This window comes from Electrona antarctica (genome assembly GCF_951216825.1).
Source record: "Electrona antarctica genome assembly, chromosome: 17".
In the NCBI taxonomy this organism is placed as follows: domain Eukaryota; kingdom Metazoa; phylum Chordata; class Actinopteri; order Myctophiformes; family Myctophidae; genus Electrona; species Electrona antarctica.
The window spans coordinates 10,026,514-10,048,907 of record NC_136798.1 but is presented as its reverse complement, the minus strand read 5'-3'; the positions used below and the strand labels follow the sequence as shown (position 1 = coordinate 10,048,907).

The 22,394-nt window shown below is 44.9% G+C and overlaps 1 protein-coding gene across 1 annotated transcript in view; it reads left to right on the top strand.

Moving 5' to 3' along the window:
* Positions 1-14,494, top strand: part of disp1 (dispatched homolog 1) — a 43,345-nt gene extending 28,851 nt beyond the window's left edge. Inside the window, exons 3-10 of the mRNA XM_079525947.1 lie at positions 930-959; positions 2,422-2,545; positions 3,186-3,313; positions 5,776-5,870; positions 7,702-7,799; positions 8,255-9,847; positions 10,341-10,604; positions 10,955-14,494. Coding sequence (XP_079382073.1) covers positions 930-959; positions 2,422-2,545; positions 3,186-3,313; positions 5,776-5,870; positions 7,702-7,799; positions 8,255-9,847; positions 10,341-10,604; positions 10,955-12,802 — 4,180 coding nt within the window. The 3' untranslated portion in view covers positions 12,803-14,494. The remainder of the gene's footprint in view (positions 1-929; positions 960-2,421; positions 2,546-3,185; positions 3,314-5,775; positions 5,871-7,701; positions 7,800-8,254; positions 9,848-10,340; positions 10,605-10,954) is intronic.
* The last annotated feature ends 7,900 nt before the right edge of the window (positions 14,495-22,394 follow it).

The window sequence follows — 22,394 nt, the reverse complement described above, 5'->3', positions numbered from 1 at the left end:
AATGCAAAAGTAATTTTCGTGGTCGTGGTAAAAAGGAACTTCCGGGGGGGGCAATAATAGTGATGTTTAGCTCACGTTTAACTCAGAACTAACACCGTTTAACTCAGAATTAACAACCACTGCTATGAGGAAGGAGCTTGCTGGTTGGTCGGTCAGGGAGTCACAGGGACCAATCGGAAGGATCCCTTGTCAATGCTGCTGAAAGGTGCAAGTCCCTCTGCATCAAGTCTGGTTCTGGTTTGGCAGCGCTCAACGTCTCATCCCTTAAGCTCAAGCGACTCCTCTATATGTGCCTGTGTGTTGCAGTGTGTCTGTCTGTGTGTGACTGGTCTATGTACTACAATACAAACACAGGGCGGCTGTACTGTAGCTCAGGAGGTAGAGCAGGTCGTCCAATGATCCCTGGGTCGGCGGTTCGAATCCCGACTCCTCCTGTCCACATGTGGAAGTGTCCTTGGGCAAGACACTGAACCCTACATTGCCTTCAATGAGTTGGCCGGTGTGAGCTTGCCACCATTGGTGTGTGAATGTGGGAAGTGAGGACGCTGGGCCGTTGACTGTTCGCCGCTTCACCTCCCAATGTATGAATGAATGAACCATTGTGAAGTGCCTTGAGCACTTGGAAAAGCGCTATACAAATGCAATTCATTCAATACATGAAGGATTGTCTTCCTGACTCAACTGTTTAGTAATGGGGGCAGAGGAGTTGGTTTCAGTGCTGCCTGTTTTCTCGTACATAAGGTGTGTACTGCTGCGGGGGACGGAATCAAACAACTAGCCCTCCCCCACCCCCACCCTCCACTAAATCAGATCACAAAAAAAAGCATGTTCTCACTCGTTCTCCCCACAGATGCTGGGGAGAATCTGTTTTTGATTGGCTGTTGCTTTGATTTCCAAATGTATGATTTATTTGCCCTTTTTTTTCTCAGCCCTGCAAGGCCCTTTCGGTTCCCCAAAAGGTAAGACCTGCCAAAGATCCTTTTCTTTCCACTTGGATTTATTGGTTGGAAAGCTCCATCCTCCTCCTTGCATTCTATCTGTCTTTATCTTCATCTCATTCTCCCTCTCTCCGTTTCTCTTTCACACACACACACACACACACACACACACACACACACACACACACACACACACACACACACCATTGCTCCTCTGTTTTGTCTCTCTTCCTGTCTTTTTCTCCCCCTTGCTCGTGCCAATACTTTCCCATCATCTATCCATCATGGCTCTTGCAGAGCTGTCACTCCCCAGTACTGAGTCATCAGTACTGGGGAGTTGATCTGAGTTCTCTCTCCCTCTCTGTACCTGCTCTCTGTTAACCATCTATGCTCCATGTCAACCTCTGCCCTACTCACCCCCCGGGACCGCCGCCTAATCAATCATATTGTTCTATTTAGTTTTCACAATGGAGTGTTACAATTTGTAGTACTAAAACCTGGAAGTGAGTTCAGTGTTTTTTCCTCATTTATCCAAAAATTGTCCTACAATTTAAATTAAGTAAGTGACTTTCTCAACGTTGACTTTTAAAGGTTTGTGTTGTGCATTGACTTGATTTCTTAATTCAATTTTAAAAAATGAATACAAATAAATCCAATCTGCGGTGGGATATTTCTTTTTGACAATTTAGAGCCTTTTCATAGAAGGTAGAATTAAACGTGTGTAAAGAAACTAAAAGTTCCTATTTTTGCTCCACATTGTTAACGCATTAAAACCAGGAAAGCATCTGTCTCATAGTCTCATTTTTGAGTGGTGTAAACCACTCCTACAACTGGCTTTGTTAGTGCAGACAAAATGATCATGGTTGCTATGTTCACCCTGTTCACCCGGGTGTGATTTCATTACAACCACTCCTACAACTGGCTTTGTTAGTGCAGACAAAATGAGCATGGTTGCTATGTTCACCCTGTTCACCCGGGTGTGATTTCATTACGTCAGACATGATTTCATTACGTCAGACAGACCTTACACCACTCGGTTCACACGGGTGTGATTTTTTATTTTAGCGGTGGCTATTCAAAAATAGCAAATATACGAGCTCGAGCTTGTACATCTATTTATCTTTTTACATTTTTGAAAAATCTTGAAAGTGTGAGAACTACTGATTTAGAAGGCATTTGTAGAATCGGCCTCGGGTCTTAATCAGTTTAAGCTGAAGGAATTCGGACAATTCATCGCATTTAGCCGAGTCATGCAATGAATAAGCACACATATGCTTCAACCTGATAACTGCTGACACAGTATGCTGATATGGGATCATGTGAGTCATAGTGGAGTTTATAGTACGTCCATAGGGTGATTATCATGCATTCATATTTTCCCATATTAGGAACTTTAAAAACCATCTGTGAATATGGTGGAAAAGTGCTGTTTACTTTCTAGCTGACGTGTAGATTAACGGACCTGTCCTCCTCCGTTCCACAGCTATGCGGAGCTGATAGCTGATTGGCCGGTGGTGGTGCTGGGTGTGTGCACGGTGCTCATCGTGATATGTGCCCTGGTGGGGATCCTAGTGCCGGACCTGCCCGACTTCTCGGACCCCCTGCTGGTGAGTCCGCTTCCTGGCGGTGTAAAACACACGGCGAGTCACTGGGAGGAGCCGTAGGCCTAATTTGTGCTCCCACCACTCGACGGTGTTGTGAGCCTCAAAATAGCCGATCTACAAGCTCACAATTGCGTTGCGCACGTGCCACGTTGTGAACTTGTAGGTCTGCTGTTTTCGACGTGCGACACATGAATCGGCTTTAGTGGTTAATAGTGGTTTATACAGTAAGTGTCCTTTATTCACACATTTATCCCTCTATTCACACACAGAGGCAGATTATCTGCATAGCTAACTCTGGCCCATCAGTTTTGTTTGTTAAGTTCTCCACTTTAGTCACTTAAAACATATTATACTGTAGGCCTATCCTTAGTTGAACTGGACTCTCAGGGGCTCTATAATAGGCTGCCTCCTGTTTTCCTGCTACACTAATATCTTCGCCTAAAATAGATTTTCTACATGCAGCATTGCATTGCGAAGCATTGTTAGCCTGTAGATCTGCTAGTTTAGCCAAATGTCCCCCCCCCCCCCCCCAGAATAGAGAGGCTAGAGTTCATGTGATTAACTGAACTTCTAGCTATTGTATGAGACTGGTTGGATATTACACACAAGATTGACAAAATATTTTCTCACCTTTCCTTAACAGGGTTTCGAGCCACGGGGGACAGCCATAGGCCAGCGGCTGGTCACATGGAACAACATGATTAAGAACACTGGCTACAAAGCTACCCTGGCCAACTACCCCTTCAAATATGCAGACGAGCAGGCCAAAAAGTAACTACATTATACTCACATTTCTGCTTATCCTAAAACTAGAAACTAAAGCAGTTAGCCAGTTAGTCCAGTTGGCCGGTCAAATACTGGGAATCACACTCGGTTACCTCGGTGGGTATAGTTCACAATGCCTCATTGTAAGCAAAGAAAATCAGTCCGTTTGAAATTGGCATCCTATTGTGATACAAGAAGCTGCATTGATTGGAAACCCTCGGGGCAGGAAGGACCGGCCTTAGAGAGAGGAGTGATGAGAGCGAAGGGAGGTGGGGGGTGAATAGCGCTGACAGACACAGAGAAATGTTTCAATCCGTCCTGAAAGATGAGAGAAACAGAGGAGATGTGTCTATCCACGGGTCATCTTCTGTCAGCGGTCATTTGGGAAAAGTCTCTTCAATTATCAACAGCGCAAGACGTTGAATGTGTCTGTCTGTCTGTCCTGTGTCTGTCTGTCCTATCTGTTTTGATTCCTTTGCATAAAGGAAATGTGGCATATATGTCAAAATGGAAAAATATGTATTGTCAAAAACAAGGTTACGTAGTGTGAGGTCAAGGCACAAAGCCTTGTGGACTAAAACAGGGATTGTCTGTATGTCTTAATGTATATCTATTTATGTCTGTACCCTCAAAAGTAGTGTAGCCCGGTCAGCGCTCAGGCCGCTATAGGCAAGACATCACAAAACCGAACTATGTCCATTCATAATGTCTGCATAAACAAGTGCCTGGTGAAGTTCAAACGTGTGAAAGTGTCACGGACAGCTGGCGTAGCGGTCCGGGCACCTAGGCTCAATGTAGCCTGGCAGACCGTTGCAGGTTCGAGTCCCGTTCCCGGCGGCCTTTGCTGCGTGAGTGTGTCACTCCCCTCTTTCTCTCCCCGTTTCCTGTCAAACTACTGTACGGCATAAAAGCCCAAAAGTAAATCTTTTAGTCCATATTGATAGGTGATGTGCGGTATTTAGAACACGGGCATAGGCCTTCACCTGGGCCATAGAGTAAGACAGAGTTACGTTACGACAACTCTCAGTCCAATGGCGGCTCTTCTACATAGACTTCTATTGGCGAATAGGGACAGTTTACGGAATGCATTGGAGTCTATGGGCTCGCACGAGTACATGAACCACGTGACCCCTCAATGTCACAACTCTGTCTATACTCTATGGCTCTGGACACAAACACCCAGCATGTTGTTTAGTGTAACTGAACACCACATTATAATCTATGCATTTCTTTTTTTTTTTTTACTAATAACTTAACTATCTACAGTTGGACAAGAGAGGCCACACCGTTATTAGACTCTTGTTTATTTCTGCCTGTCTTTGAGTCTGTGTGTGTGTCTCATGCCTCCTGCGGTCATTGCAGCCCTGCATGTCTGTCTTCAGAGGTAATTGTGTGCTTACGTGCATGACATGTACGAGGGGCCGCTGTCCTCCGTCGTCAGCTCCTCGCTCCGTCCCTCTGACAGTCACACGATTACTCTGACTTCCTGTGTCTAGGACAGGACATGCACTCACACATCCTCTGAGCTGTCTACTCCATAATCCTCTCTGTTTCCCAAATACAGACACACACGCACACAGATGCATGTCATGACACACAAGCACACATTCATATATACGCACACACACACACACACACAAACAAGAATGAGCTGCAACTAAATCCTCACAGACAGACATGCATGTGCACAGTGACACACGTCATTCCTAGACACACACCATTCCAGTGGCGGAGGGAATGTCCCACGGGCCCTGATGCGAGATTGACAGCCCAGACCCCCCCCCCCCCCCCCCCCTGTGAAGGGCTCTTCACAATAAAGTGTCTCCCTTTACCTCCCAATGAACTATATTTTACACTGGTTACTATTGACAGGAAATGTAGTCTTAGTCGCGGTAACTTAACAGTGTGTGTTTGTTGGAAAGAGAGAGTTTACAGTGTACTACGGCCCCTGCGGCCCCTGATGCAACTGCATTCCCTGCTTCCCCTATATCGCCGCCAGTGCACCATTCACATTGCATAGACCCTCTCCGTGGCCCCTGTTGATTCAGAGCCATCATTGTTTTGACGAGTTTGATAATGATAATGGTATGATTCTGATTGGAGGGACGGAGAAATCAGCGCAGCTTTCCCATCACTGAGCAGTCTCCTAAGACTCAGTGCAGCTTTCCCATCACTGAGCAGTCTCCTAAGACATCTCAGTCTCCTTTCCCATCACTGAGCAGTCTCCTAAGACATCTCAGTCTCCTTTCCCATCACTGAGCAGTCTCCTAAGACATCTCAGTCTCCTTTCCCATCACTGAGCAGTCTCCTAAGACATCTCGGTCTCCTTTCCCATCACTGAGCAGTCTCCTAAGACATCTCAGTCGCAACAACATCTGTCTGTGTAGCTCAAAGTGCTTTTTGCAGCAGCTCACGTGTTCACAATATCAGTACCATGGCTAATTTGTCTGTCTGCTGTTGTTTGTCAGTCACCAAGAGGACAGATGGACTGAGGACCACTTTGACAGAGACAAGCGACAAGCTGAGTGGGACTTCAGCAAGGACAGCTTCTGTGATGCACCAGGTATGGCTGTAAGGTTTATACAGTGTATACGAATCCATGGAGCCTTGTAGGCCAGGTGCAGGCAATCAGTGCTGATGTGTCAAGCTGCACTTAATGGTACACCTCAGCTACGACTGCGCCCAGGGCACCCCTCCGTGGATTCGTCTATACATACAGTGTATGTGTGAGTGTGTGTGTGTGTGTATTACACACACACACACACACACACACACACACACACACACACACACACACACACACACACACACACACCCCCTATACGATACACAGCTTCTACACCGGAGAAAGAAATATAAAAATATATGTGAATCTTGTTAAAAGCAGTAATACACGAGACGTCATCATATAGCTATTAAACCACAGCTACATACAGCTAGCTGTATAGGCATTTAAGGCACTCTGCTTCATGTTGTGCCAACAGAGCCCTGAGCTGTGATATAACGACAATATACCATGGCCTAGAATGAGTCAGTACTTGCATTAGTATTTTATTGCTTTTTTTTAAAATGGTTACCAAATGTGGTAACATGAAAATTATAGACATCCCAATTAAAACAGTTTTAATAACATTTTTCTTAATAGAACTTTCTACAAGACTGCCTGCACAAACAAGGTGGTTGCTATGCAACATGTTCATTTAGATTTTCTCATCTTTGTGCCTGTCATCCTTTGCAATTTATGATACAGGCATACAAAGGTTTAATTACCCCACCCCCTTTGACGTCGTTTGACACCAGTCATCAAAGCGTTGGACCGTACGGTTCATTTAGTTTTCTTAAAGGACCACTTCAGCACTTTTCAACTTCTCTTCCTATAATTGGTCCTAACTAATGTTCATGATAAAATACCACAATTTTTTCCTACTCAGTCTGTCTCTCATAGGAAGGCTGTGGGCAGTCACCATCATCGATGGTGAATCCAAGCTAATAGAAACGGCAGGCTTTCTTTTCCTGAAAAGTTGCAATGCAAAAGTTATATGAAGAGATGTTAAAGTGGTGAAGTGGTCCTTTAAGTCAGTGTTCGCTTAAATTAGTTTTCTTCTGAGTTCATGAAATTCTTTCCGCAGCTCTGCAGAAAGAATCAAGACCGGGAAATCATCCGTATCATTTTCGATGTTTAGCTATTTTAATGTAGCACACTGGTTGGCTATTCAATAATAGTAGATATACAAGTTCACAGCGCGTCACTTTGTGCTGCACTGCGAGCTTGTAGATCTGCTATAATTTCTTTTGAAAGATCGTGCAAATGTTTTGAATATATATATATATATTTTTTTTTTTCTTTGCTTCCAAATACACATTATTTTGGGAGGTCCTTGACATGACTATGTTTGAGCACCACTGAATTATAGCAACATACGTTTTTCAGAAAACTGTTAAGAATTAGAGGACATTTTGTAGAATCGGCCTCAGGGTGTTAAGGGGTAGTTCACCCAAAAGATAACTTATTTTCTATCAATTACACACCGCATAAAGCCTTGAATTACAGTCAAAGTTCACCACAATGTTGTGGATTTTTGTTTTTGTTGTGGAATTCACCTTGACCTGCAGTTTGTAGTCTAATGTTTTTTTTCTCATCCAGAAAAAGGCATTGCGTGATAGCTAATTGTACAGAATTCATAGCCATTGTACAGTATATCAAATGATCAGATTTCATGATTTGACCAAGCTGTTTTATAATGACAACATACCACGGCAGCTAGATAGATATGATATAATAGATGGATAGATAGATGGATAGATGGATAGATAGATAGATAGATAGATAGATAGATAGATAGATAGATAGATAGATAGAGTTGACATTTACTAAATGCAGTTTGTTTTTGAAGGGGATAGATACTCCAGACTGGTCTTCACATCCGCAGACGGGAAGAACCTGTGGAGTATACAATCCATCAAATCCATGTGCAATATAGACAACAGCAGGGTAAGACACAACCCAGCCCTGTGTGTGTGTGTGTGTGTGTGTGTGTGTGTGTGTGTGTGTGTGTGTGTGTGTGTGTGTGTGTGTGTGTGTGTGTGTGTGTGTGTGTGTGTGTGTGTGTGTGTGTGTGTGTGTGTGTGTGTGTGTGCGTGTGCGTGTGCGTGTGCGTGTGCGTGCACACGCGCTTTATTTGTTTTATGTGCTATAAACGTGGTGATTCTGAGACCTGGTTTACTATATATACTGAATGGAATCATTGCTTTTGGTTCATTGATCATAGCATAGAAGCCACAGATAATATCTAGACTTATATCATTGAACAAATACAAACAAAAAATACAAATACGAATGAGCATGTTTACAAGCATGTTTCATTGTATTCATTGCATTGCATGAATTAATTTGTCTTAATCTGCATCCATATGGATTTCCATACCTCCCCTCTCTTTCTCTCTCAGGTGCGCTCTCACAAAGCCTACTGGGACCTGTGTCAGCGGACCAGCGACGCCTCCTGCTGCCCCAGCTGGACGCTGGGCAACTACATCGCCATCCTCACCAACAGGTCATCCTGCCTGAAGATCACCGAGCGCGACGTCTCACACACGCTGAAGATCCTGCGCTCGTGTGCCAAGTACTACCACAACGGCACGCTGGGCTCCGACTGCTGGGACAAGACCACGCGGCGCAAGGACCAGCTCAAGTGCGCCAACGTGCCGCGGAAGTGCACCAAGTACAACGCCGTCTACCAGATCCTTCACTTCCTGGTGGACAAGGACTTTCTCAGCACCAAGAGCCTGGAGTTTCCTCCGCCTGTGCTCAAGTACAGCATGTTGTTCTCCCCGACGGAGAAAGGCGAGTCCATGATGAGCATCTACCTGGATAACTTTGAGAACTGGAACGCCTCGGACGGCGTCACCACCGTGACGGGGATCGAGTTCGGAATAAAACACAACCTGTTCCAGGACTACCTCCTCACCGACACGGTGTACCCGGCCATCGCCATCGTGATCGTCCTGCTGGTGATGTGCGTGTACACACGCTCGATCTTCATCACGCTGATGACGATGATCGCCATCATCAGCTCGCTCAACGTGTCCTACTTCCTGTACCGCGTCGTCTTCAACTTCGAGTTCTTCCCCTTCATGAACCTGACGGCGCTCATCATCCTGGTGGGCATCGGGGCGGACGACGCGTTCGTGCTCTGCGACGTGTGGAACTACACCAAGTTCGACAAGCCCCACGCCGAGCTGGCGGAGACGGTGAGCATCACCCTGCAGCACGCCGCCCTCTCCATGTTCGTGACCAGCTTCACCACGGCCGCCGCCTTCTACGCCAACTACGTCAGTAACATCACCGCCATCCGCTGCTTCGGCGTCTACGCGGGCACGGCCATCCTGGTCAACTACATACTCATGGTGACGTGGCTGCCCGCCGTGGTCGTGCTCCACGAGCGCTACCTGCCCAACCTGCTGACCTGCACCAAGCCGCCGCAGCAGCCGAGCGGAGGCTGCTGCACCAAGACGTTCTGGGCCGGGATATGCCAGAAGGCCAACAAGTGCCTGTTCACGGCGTCCGAGGCGTCCAGGATCTTCTTCGAGAAGGTGCTGCCCTGCATCGTCATAAAGCTGCGCTACCTCTGGCTCTTCTGGTTCCTGGCCATCACGGTGGGCGGAGCCTACGTGGTGTGCATCAACCCCAAGATGAAGCTGCCGTCACTGGAGCTGGCCGAGTTCCAGGTGTTCCGTGCCTCGCACCCGTTCGAGCGCTACGACGCCGAGTTCAAGAAGCTGTTCATGTTCGAGAGGGTCCACCACGGCGAGGACCTCCACATGCCCATCACCATCATCTGGGGAGTGACCCCCGTGGACAACGGTGACCCCCTGAACCCCAAGAACAAGGGGAAGCTGATGCTGGACAGCAGCTTCAACATCGCTAGCCCGGCCTCCCAGCTCTGGATCCTCAACTTCTGCCAAAAGCTGAGGAACCAGAGCTTCATATTCCAGTCAGACGAGCAGGACTTCACCAGCTGTTTCATCGAGACCTTCAAACAGGTCAGTGTTTTAGTAGCTTTTTTTGCACAAATAAAAGGTAGACTTACAGGGAGCAGAGTAGTTCATATAACAGTAGGATATTGGGAACGTTTTATATCCTATTCATATAATAGAACAATATTACACCTTAATAGGCACGTACAGTATATACTACCAGTAAGACGCACTGAGAGCGAGAAGCGGCCTCGCCCTAAAGGGCGAGGTCGCGTGCACGCATCCGCCTGGGTGGCGGCAGGTTAAATGGGTGGTTAAATATTCATTTACAAAACACTGATGATAGTGCTGTCAAATAAACCTATGAAGCTATCTATGAAAAAGTTGAATCAATTTTATACCATATCTAGTGTGGATCCGAGCTTAATCTCTCTCAGCTAAGGGGTCCTCCTTATCCTGAAAAACATCGAAGACCCCTGTACTGTAATATATTACTTATTTAGTTTATGAACAACTTTCTTAGATATAATAACATTTAACTTCATTCTATCCTAACCAGTGGATGGAGAACCAGGACTGCGAGGAAGCCTCCGTCTACCCGTGCTGCAGTCAGTCCACCTTCCCCTACAAGCAGGAGGTTTTTGAGCTGTGCATCAAGAGGGCCATCATGGAGCTGGACCGAAGCACGAGCTACCATCTGGACAGCAAGACGCCCGGGCCTCGTTTTGACATCAACGATACCATCAGGGCCATCGTCCTGGAGTTCCAGAGCACGTACCTCTTCACACTAGCCTATGAGAAGATGTTCCAGTTCTATCGCGAAGTACGGTTTGCTGTGTTTTGACATTATAGAACGTGCCATGGTTTTCTTCTCTACGCGTCCAAGAGCTGTCGAAGCTATTTACACATTTAGTCAACATCTCCTGTCTGCCAATACCGAACCTCTGTAATTTTCATGGCTTGGGTTTGTCAAACTTTGTGTAGTTCAAGCAGTGTGCTTTCTCTTTGTTGGGGCTCCTTTAGGGACAATAAAGTGATAATAATAATAGTAATGATAACTATAATAAGAGTTTATTTATATAGCACTTTTCTAAACAAGGTTACAAAGTGCTTCACAGTGAACCTGAACCTCAGCTGGTGATGTTATGACCCTTAACTGTGCCTGTATTTCAGGTGGATTCCTGGATCACCGCGGAGCTCCTGGACGCCCCGCCAGGCCTCAGCCACGGCTGGTTTATCAGCAACCTGGAGTTCTACGACCTCCAGGACAGCCTGTCGGACGGCACACTTGTCGCCATGGCGCTGTCGGTGGCCGTGGCCTTCAGCGTCATGCTCCTAACCACCTGGAACGTCATCATCAGCCTCTACGCCATCTTCTCGATCGCCGGCACCATCTTCGTTACCGTGGGCTCCTTGGTCTTGCTGGGCTGGGAGCTCAACGTGTTGGAGTCCGTCACCATCTCTGTGGCGGTGGGGCTGTCTGTGGACTTCGCCGTTCACTACGGCGTGGCGTACCGGCTGGCCCCAGAGCCCGACCGCGAGGGGAAGGTGGTGTTCTCCCTCAGCCGCATGGGTTCTGCCATTGCCATGGCGGCGCTGACCACCTTTGTGGCCGGGGCGATGATGATGCCGTCAACGGTGCTGGCGTACACCCAGCTGGGCACGTTCATGATGCTCATCATGTGCATCAGCTGGGCCTTCGCCACCTTCTTCTTTCAGTGCATGTGCCGCTGCCTGGGGCCCCAGGGCACCTGTGGCCAGATCCCTCTGCCCAAGAGGTTCCAGTGCCAGGCATACTCGGAGGGCACGTCTACGACCCCCTCTTCTGCCAAAGCAAAGAGCTCCGGGCTGGGCAAGTACCAGCTGGATAGTCGGGGTGTGGAGGTGGAGCATTATGAGCTGGAGCCTCTGGCGTCCGGCCACAGGAACGAGGAGAAACCTGCAGAGGAGCAGCAGGCATGCACTCAGCTTTATAATGGAATAACGTCTCACCACGCCTCCGTTCCTTATTCACACATCCCTTATAAAGCTGAGTCTGGGAGAGCAGGTCCTGAGAATGGGCTGGTGGCCACTCTGAGCACGCCTTCCAGGTGTCACTATTCACAAAACACCAATTGTAACTGTGGAGACCGCCCTCATCTGCCCCAGCCATGGATCCCACACCACTGCACTCATCACCCCCAGGACTCGCCTTCTTGCCCCACTACCCCTCAACTGTTCCCCATCTTGGAAGGTAAAAACAGTAAACCAAATGCAGCCCTGTTATCCACCACCATGGACCCAGCATACCAGAACATGGAGTGTCGTATGCACTACGTCCACTGTTCCCCAGCTCATTACCACCACTGCACCCAGGGCAGAATGATGGCTGTCAGGCAGGGGGCCGCCCACAGCTGCCATCTCAGGAACTACTGTGTACACGGTGCAAGCCTACAGGCCGGCCCAGCTAGAGAGCAGAGATCAAATACCCCGAGTCCAACGCAAGACTCAGGTGGCCCAAGCTCTGGTCCCGTTGCAGACCTAGAATCTGTGGGGGAAGAGGAGAGTAATAAGACGGGAGTGAGGCCCTCCACTCCCAGTTCAAATATTAGCAACTCAACTCAGACACAGCCTCAAACTCGGGGACCTTCCCCTTCCTCAGTAGCAGGAGCACACACAGTATGCAGCTGCCACGAAAGACCGAGAGGGACGGACCTTGGTCGATGTTGTGGTAATAATCACGTGTCAGGTGTCGGCGACAAAATGGCAACACAAACAGACACCTGTCATAAAATCCCTGGCAACCAGGAGAAGCCGGATAGTATTCCCGTCACACGGGAGAGTCAAAGTGTCAAAAAATGCAAACAAAATAACTCAAAAAAGGAGAAGGTGTCCTCCACCTCTCCAAAAAAACTAATCTGTTTTAACAGGACGTTGAAAGCAAAGTGCAATTCTGTCTCAGAGTTTAACGTGCCAAAAACTGAAGCCAACGTGCCTGCTCTTGCAATAAACACCAATCCCTCATCTGAGAGTTTATGTTGACCACAAACAGACATCCAAAGGTCTATCCATTAAAGGTATCATCATCAGCATGCAATATCCCTGTGGAATCTTGCAGTATTTGGGGATATCGATCATTGACCTCAAGTGCCTCAATATGTTTCATGAAGCATTATGGACCCACCAAATATGTTCTGTGTTTAAAGTGTGTGGGTTGTTGTTTTTTTATGTTTCCATTCAAGTGCCAGATAATGTCTTTGATTTTACATGAAGAATTACTTGGGAATTGTAACTTATGTGACAGAAAAGCTTAAGCCACACAATGCCAGACTATCTCACGAGTTGATTGTGCCCTGTTTTCCATTCCTCCTTCAACGATTGCGGTATTAGTATGGTCATTATATCTATCAGCTATTCATACATTTGAGATAAACCAAATGTAATCACCTCTGCCTTACTTTGTTTGCACATGCTTATTCTTTGCTGAAATGCAGCTATTCAATTACAAAAACTAGTAAAACATAATTATGCTTACATGTGTTTTTTTTGTAGTCACTGTACAAGTGATTGAGCTAGAAATATATAGCCTACAAAATAGTATATTGTATGCCTTGTCGCTGACTCAAAGTTTCTATGGTCCACCCTAATGTTGTGTCAACTCAGCCACAGCAACTGTTACAGAAGAAGCTAAAAGCTTAGTTAAAGGAGCATTCAGTGATTTGGGTGATTTGGAAAACCACCCAGTCCGCCCCGGTAACAAAATGTGCACATGCACGCTCTACAGTGGGGGGAAGTGCAACAGGCCAACAGCATGTGCACCAAGGCCCGCCCCCACTCGATCATGATTGGAGGAAGGCCCCTCTCATCCTGATTGGATGAAGGCTTTGCCACCCAAAGCCCAAACTGAAACTAGGGTTTTTTGACCCCAGGGGCTCACTGGGGACAGGGAGGAACTCCTTATATGGTCAGCACACACTATAGTAGGGAGAATTATCCAGAAAAAAAGAAAAAATAAGTATTTGAATTAAGTCAAATCACTGAATATACCTTTAAGGTGAACCGACTTGACTGCAGAGATGTTATCCTTACAAAGAAATCCAAATCTTTTCACTAGCATGATGGCATCATATATCTACTTTAGCTACAGTACAAAACCAGAGCACCCTCAGGTGGAATCATTGAAAAGACCGATCTTGTAATAACAGGCATGTTTCTTGGTTACTTCTTTCACCTCGCAAGATAGTCTGGCTAAAAAGTCTTATCAGTCAAAGACGCCATTGTGATATTTTGCTAAGTAAATACCCTGCTCGTAAGGCAAGTGTCCACATCAGCGGTGAAATGTACAGTATCTATCTATGTGATATTGTGTCTCCTACTTGATATATTGTTCCAGATGCAGTCTCACAAATGCATAAACTATAAAAAAAAAAAAATACAACTTACAAGTTGATTATATCAAGAACTTGACTCCGTTTTATTTGTATTTATGGGAGCTTTTCCCATTTATGTCTGACTTATACTTCGTTGCGCATCGTGTCGTGAACCGAAAACGGCGATCTACAAGCTCACAATGCGTTGCATGTGTTGTGAGCTTGTCAGTTTGGCTATTTTCTGTATGTGACACCGGTAAGCAACTAAGTACAAATCAGTTTTTGCTGTTATGATCATGTCGCCACATGTTCCAGGACCCCATAATGAGCTGTGTAACTGATTAAAATGTATTTTTAAGTGATATTGTCGAGCTCATTTTTCTCATCCCATATAGGCTACAACTGAAAATGGAGACAGACAGGCACAGGCAAGCAAACGGATAGGGCTAGATGTACTATGCACACAGCAAGGGGATAAAAAGAATGAACACTATATGGGTCCCTATTATTCAAACGGGGGCATAGCTTTAGAAATAACAGTGTACACCTGTTTCATTGTCTCATAGCTGCTGGCGCCACCGGTGCTAGCACTCCTGGCTTGTAGCCCAGAGTCTGATATGTACTGGTCTGGGCTGGCTATAGCCTCTGACATCCTATACCCAGTAATGAATAATGATTATGTTTTTTTTTCTCTTTCTCTCTGTTGTTCAGTCCAAATACACAATATTACATGATGGATGTAGTAAAGCCCGTTTTATTGCACATCATTTGAAAATAAGTTTATGGTCCAATTTTGTATTAAGAATACTCGAGCTGTTAATTCAGCCATGATCTAAAACACCAATAATAAACAAGTCGCTCGTGATCGTCTTTCTGACTTGTCAATTTAGGAAGTTAGGAACCCATCGGCAAAAGATAAGTAAAAAACAGTGCCCTCTGCTGTTTTGTTTCCGACTAGTAAACAAGAACGGCCGAATCCAAGGCGCCTAGCCGACAGGGGGTTTCATTGTAAATCTTTTACCATCCATCCAGGTAGCACTGAATTCCGAAGTCCGAACTGCCACCGCACCCCCACTTTATTACACGAAATGGTTTATCCCATCCCCAAAACTGCACTTGTTGCTGAATTTCAAGTTTTTCCAAGAGTTGGTGAAGGGATTCGTGACAGCTGAGCTGACAGTCAAACAATGTAAAAACAGTCTATATGCAGACCGCCGAAACAGCCAGACCCAGTCAAACAATGATGGATGTGACACTATTAACACATTCTACACAGAGAAAGGTGGTTAATGGTTACTGAATTCATTAGCTCTTTTCGCCACTGATGATGAAGCCTTTGGTCGTTAAATAAAATTATTACCTATTTATTTTACACAAGCTAACATTTACCCAGCCAGCTGATTCATCAACAGTCACTCACCCGCATCCAAGGAGGTAGGTGAGTAATGAGTATTAGAATATAGGCCTATATATAGAATGACTATTGAACATAAATTAATTTAAAAAAAAGACTACTTTATTGTCTTTCTTTAAAATAGCAGTAGGTAGGCTATGCTAGTTTAGTAGAGCAGTCGCATATGTTGCCAAACTTTATCATGACCTGACCATGGCAATACAGGATTTTTGGATCCACCACCAAATATTTAGTATTTTATTGAATACAATTACATTACCATACCATGTACAAAAAAAAGCCCAGACAAGGGTCATTGATAAAATAACATATTTTACCGGTAGTTCATGTAACTGTCCTACATGCAAATTATTATGTTAGTAATTATAATGACATAAGAAGCAGAAGCTCCATATAGTCATAGATTAATTATAATTATATTAACAGTGCTGTGAATCTGTTGTCCCTTGTCACACAGGGTATCGAAAATGAATTAAACAAATTAAGCTTGCATTCAAAAATTGTCTCAAGTAGGCCTATAGACAATAACCACTCAAACAATGCATACTCATAGTGTCAGGTGAAAAGAAGCGGCTAAAGCGTTATTCATAGTCTGGATTTTCGGTGGTGAGGTGACCACCGAACTACAACATGACGTCACGAGCCGCGGTGAAGAGCAAACCACCACCCCAGCCCTTCTCTCTGTTTTTACTCACCACCGCCCAACGTTATTTCAGCTCCGGTGGTCACCTCACCACCGGAGCGGTGGTCACCTCACAGGCTCATTCATAAGGCTCATACATAGTCTGGATTTTCGGTGGTTAGGTGACCACCGAACTACAACATGAGCCGCGGTGAAGAGCAAACCACCGCCACCGCTCCAGCCCTTCTCTCTGTTTTTACTCACCAACGCTCAACGTTATTTCAGCTCCGGTGGTCACCTCTAGCCTGGCTAATAAGCCAGACTCAAATCACACTGTCGTGTGGTATTTGAGTCTGGAGATGCTGTGTATGGATCTTGTTTCCTGGGGGGCGGGTTCAAACATTTTCTCTTTGACGCAATTGGTCAGAGCTACTGTCAGTCAAAGGTTTCAAGCATTGAACGTCACTGTACCAAAGCCCGCCCATATTGCATACCGTGTTCCGATTGGCCACACCAGTTCTCTGGTGTAGGAAATGGGCGTACAATTGAGCCTCTCCAGACCGTAATCCGCTGGAATGGCAATTTTTTTTTTGCCAACGGCTGATTCAGTCTGGCTTATTAGCCAGGCTAGGTCACCTCACCACCGAAACTCCAGACTATGAATGAGCCTTTAGACTCCATGCATAGAAGGAATCATGAGGTCAGTCGGTAACTCCGTTGCTCTCCCCAGGTTGGCAGAGGGAGTGTCACGCCCAGGATTACATTAGATAGTTGACACTCTGTGAAAAAATGGGATAAAAATTTAGGGACAACAAAAAGCATACTCAAAGTATGTATGCCTGCACTTGTACGTCACACAATCCAGTTTGAAAACCACTGCCCTAGCCTAGACGGCATGATATCTGACTATAGTCTCTAGTCAGCGAATTGTTAAAGCTACCAAATATTGAATATCTAATGTTTCCCGTGCTACCTCTTAAAAGCATATAATGCTATGAATGCAGTGTTTCATGTGCATTGTGCAAGTATGTAACATATAGAAATATAAACGTATCCATAGCCTATATCCATGTTCACTGTCACTAACTTCAAAGTTTCAGATTACAAGTGAGCTTCAAAGATAGTACAGTATTATGTAAATCCTTTTTGTATATGGGGGTTGATTATTATAGGTTCAAGAGATGTGGTTACAGTGATTGTGCAAGGCTGGGATGGCCTGGGCGGCTGGGCCCCAATGTGATATCTTTCCATGATGGGGCCCAAAATCTTTGGCGCAGCCCCTGTCCATTAAACATATGTACAATATACAGATGGCCCTCAGCATCCCTGAGTGGAACGACAGTGCAGCATGAGTCATTTTATGAACTGCAGCCATGGATGTACTGATTGGATAGAAATGTGCTTTGATTTACGTACGCAAGAGGAGATTTTCCAGTGCCTTTTGAGACTGAGCTCTCAACGCAGAATGCATAGGAAAGTCTTATGTCAGATTTTCACATCCTCAGAGTGGAGCAATAGGATTCAGGTTAAAAATCTGCTAAGTTTCCCTTTACGTTAACTTAAGTTTGAAAACAAAAGCGGTAACTTTTTAGCCTGTGACCTGTAACTAGTGAAAATAGCAGAGCAATGTTTTATGAAAATGTTTTGAAATAATAATTCGAAACAAAAAATAAAGGGACCCATAAAAATGTTTGGGAACCCAATGTTTGGGAACCAGTGAGTTAGACAACCAATGCTTATCTGGAGCAGTTAGGGGTTCATTGTCTTGCTCAAGAACACTTTGTCACTCACAATGCCAGGATGAGCCAGTGATTGAAACATTCTGGCTCCCACAAGGCCACTGTACCTCCTGAGTTACTTAATCTTAATATCTAGCAGCAGGCCTCAATTTTGTTTTAATTTTTTCCCTTTCCCTTTTCTGATTTATTTTACTTAACCACTTTCAACCTGGCATCCTTATATTGGGCATTCTTTGAATTTCTGAACAATTTCCAAAATGCTGAAAGATCTACAAGCTCTGAACGTGCTGCATGCGGGCTTGTACTCTGTATCGGATATGTCCATGAATGGCATGTGACACTGTCGCACGACAGTGTACGAAGTATGAAATGGAGCTTAGGTTGATAACTAAGATAATTCTGGTTGTGTGAGAGATTGTGATTGTAATTGATTTGCATTGTGGTTTTTGTGAACCTAATATGTTGAAAGAAGAACAAAACACTAGGTTAAGGGTACACTAAATCTCTCTCTCTCTCTCTCTCTCTCTCTCTCTCTCTCTCTCTCTCTCTCTCTCTCTATTTCTGTCTCTGTCTCTTCTCTCTCTTCAAGTGCAGAAAACACCTGTTTCCTCCAGGGTCAGCTGGGAGAGGAAGAAGTCATCCCATCCACTCGTCGTTTCATTCCCCGTCTTTCCTGTGATGTGGTATGTGAAGGTCAGTAACTTTAGATGACGTGCCTCCCTGAGTTGTGGGTCGGTCGGCAGTGTATCGGGGACAGTGTGAGCTAATAAAGTTAGTCGTTTGCTGGGAGTTTGGCTCTGATGGTCTGGCGTTTACTTTACGTTTGAACCAACCATTGCCACAGAGGGTTATATTTCACTGGCTTTCATGTGATGTGAAATTTTGAGGTTGCGTGTGTCACATGGGATTTGAAGGCTGTTTGAACTTAAGTCTGTTATTTATCTTCTCTATACATTTTCCACATTGTGATATAAAGGTTTCCATGTGGTCACATGAGTGGAACTCGATAAAGTGCCCCTCGGGGCACAGGTCTCCACCAGGGCAGGTTGTGGCCTCCTGGTGGCGCTATAATAGGCCAATGTGAAAAGGGTGGAATATATAATATTCCTCAGCCTAGTAGGAAAGTCTGTGAAAGATTTCACGTAAATTGCATGCTGTGTTTATGATTTGAGGCTTTTTGTTCAAAACGGACCAAACCTGCAAACTTTGAAAGCCAATGTTAGCCAATTAGGATAGAATGTGAAATATCGGACAGATCCGTCTTGAATACATGACTACAGAGATAGTGTGTAACGATGTGCGGGATTTTTGGACAGAATCTGGAGGAGTAATATCAAAAAATTTGTTTTTCAAAAGTCTGCCTCCTGGTGGCACTATAACAGGCTGTTTTGGCGGCAGAGGTTGGCCCTTGGGGCAGAGGTTCATCGTTGACATCCAGGGAGTGTGTGTACCTGAAGATCAGGCAACGCTCTTTCTTCTTCCATGGTTCTAACTATTGAAGCAGAGATGTCTAAAAGAGAAAAAAAGAAAATAAACGTGTTTAAAGCAGTTCACTTACTTGAATATGAATATGTTCATCATGATTCATGCATTGAAGCAGTCAGTCTGCAACATTAACTTTTCACATTTAGTTAATAGTTATTTGATTTTGAAAAGTACAACTGGAATATGAATGCAGTGAAATGTTACTTTCAAACTGTATCTCTTTCTGGCCTGGCTTTTTACAGCCCAGGGGCTGATGGGAGAAGCAGTCCTGTTCCCATTAAAACTTCATGGCCGTGATATCTGCCCAGCTAGGTCTCTCTTTCTCCATTCTCTCTCTCTTGTCCTATTTTTTCCATTCCTTGTCCTTTCTCTCCCTCTCCCTCTCTCGCTGTCCTCTTTCTTAATCATGTCCTTTGATCTGTATCTCTTTCATCTCGCTGTCATCTTTTCTCTTCTCAAACCCCAGTCTCCCCATCATGATGTCACTGTGTAGCAATACTCAGGGACATCAACTATCTTGTTTTACTACTGCAAACAACCCCCAAACCCAGACCTGTGTAGAAAATATGGGCTACTTCCATCTGTTTCTTTCTGTCTTCCCTTCTGTTCCTCTCTCTCTCTCTCTCTCTCTCTCTTTCCCTCTTCTTGCTCAGAGCTAGAGATGGACTTCTACTGCAGGTGCTCTGTAGTAGTTCCTGCTGTACAACAGTAAACTGTTTTTGCAGACAGGCGTGGGTGTACATTTATGAACTCTCCTCTGTGCGTCATACAAGTCTACCTGGGGGAACGATGGAAAAAGCAGAGCAGAGCTACCAGGTGGCTGAGCGGACCGAGCTCCTTATCTTGTACATATGATCTTGCAGGTTCAAATCTGGCTCATGACCTTTGAACCATGTCCCTCCTCTCTCTTACACCGGTTTCGCGATGTAATAGAGAAATGCTTGACTGTCTAATGATTATGCTATAAAGAATGTCTAAGTACATGATGCACAAGTGTACAAGTCTCTGCATGCCACAGTGGCGTTCTTGTAATGTAATTTAATGTAATTTAGTTCCTCCTTACAGTATTTGATATAGGTGATTTGTGTCACCCACACTCTTTCTGTCTCTTTCCTTTTTAAGGTGGTCTTTAAAAGGATGCTGCATCTATTCAAAAGATAATGCACCCTTATGGGTCAATTTATACAGTATACTAACACATAGATAGTTATATTTACACCCAGGATTTCAGTATCCATGCTGCATTTGTTTGGAAAAGTTTTTCGACATTGCTTTTCTTTTTGTTTTGTTACAGCAATAGTGTTGCACAAATCCAAAAAGCATATAAAGATGTGAGCCATTTCTGTGATGGCTCCCAAGTGTAATCACGGTAGTTTGTTGCACAATGAGAGGTTCATTGGAAGAATTAGAGAGTAGTTAGGAAAAGTACCACTGAGCTTTAATGTGTGGTTGTAGCTCTTTCCTCTCACATTCATTTGCCTCTCCTAAACCAAAAAGGGAAGGGGGGAAAAAAAGTCCCCCAAACAAACAAAACACTATAAAACACATGACGTAAGAAAACCACCCACATCAGGGTTAAGTTGAAGGGAACTGCGATGAGAGATGGTTCTATGTGGAAGGGAAGGTCTTATTTTGGATGATACAGGACAGTTTGTGTTCCCATCAGCCTTGGACTTGCCCCTGGGTTCCCTATGGCTCCCTTTATCTTGCACTTCCACTACTACATCAAGGTTGTGAAGATGGACCCACTTCCCTCAACGGATTCCTCCTCAGCCTGCGTGAGCGGCCTATAATTATATTTGTTTAAACTGAGGTCAAATATTAGCTATGGTCACAGCACAGGGCAGGGGTTTATTGCATTTCCCTCTGAGGGAGAATCTAAGAAGCATGTGTGTCTCTTTTAAGAATATTCCACCGTTCCACGTTTGAAATAACTGTATAGAGGCCAGAAACCTGGAGAGTTTGTTTACAAGGTAAATGTTGACACACTTTTTCAAATTGGGGTTTTGACAGAGCTATTGGACTGGGGCAGGATTGTGGATGTGAAACAGGATTGTCCTGTGATCACTGCTTGGGGAAATAGATTGGCTTTTGTCATCTGAAGAATTCAAGAAACCAATGTTCAACATTTCCAATGTGTCTATAACCTACTGCCATTCTAATAAGAGTTTGATTGATTTAAGAATGTCAGATGTAGAGTTGCTGGCCGATCTAGGTGATGATCCAGTTTTCTCCATGTATGGCTATCCAGGGTTTGATGACTCTGAGGCCCTAAACCGAAAAGCTTCTTGATACGGCACAGTTAAAGGCTCATTCATAGTCTGGATTTTCGGTGGTGAGGTGACCACCGATCCGGTGGTGAGGTGACCATAACGTTGAGCGGTGGTGAGTAAAAACAGAGAGAAGGGCGGTGGCGGTGGTTTGCTCTTCACCGCGGCTCGTGACGTCATGTTGTAGTTCGGTGGTCACCTCACCACCGAAAATCCAGACTATGAATGAGCCTTAAGAAGCAGGAGTTCAACTATTAATCTGGTGTCCGCAAGGTCAGATGTAGAGTTGCTGGCCGGCTCCGTATGCAGATCTAGGTGATAATCCAGTTTTTCTCCATGTATGGCTATGCAGGGTTTGATGAGGTCAGTGTTGTGATCTTCATATATGGAGACAACCATATATGGAGCGTGTCTCGAGGCGTGACAGACTGACTGACATGAAATGCAGGTTTTCATAGTAAACTTCAAGCAAACATCATCATAGCTCTTTGTGTGTGCAATTCATGCAGAATAAGAGTAAAATGGAATGTCACTGTTTTTGAGGGGCGCTAGCCCCGCCTCCTATACACAGGTTTAATGTTTGTCTTTAGTTCAATGTTTGTTTTGACAATGAAGGGAAAATGTACTTCATAATGTACCTCATTACGTCATATTATCTCTTTATTGTTAATGGCGTGTAATGTTTGTGTTGGCACTGTTTGTTTTATATCACCATTACATCACCTAATCAACAT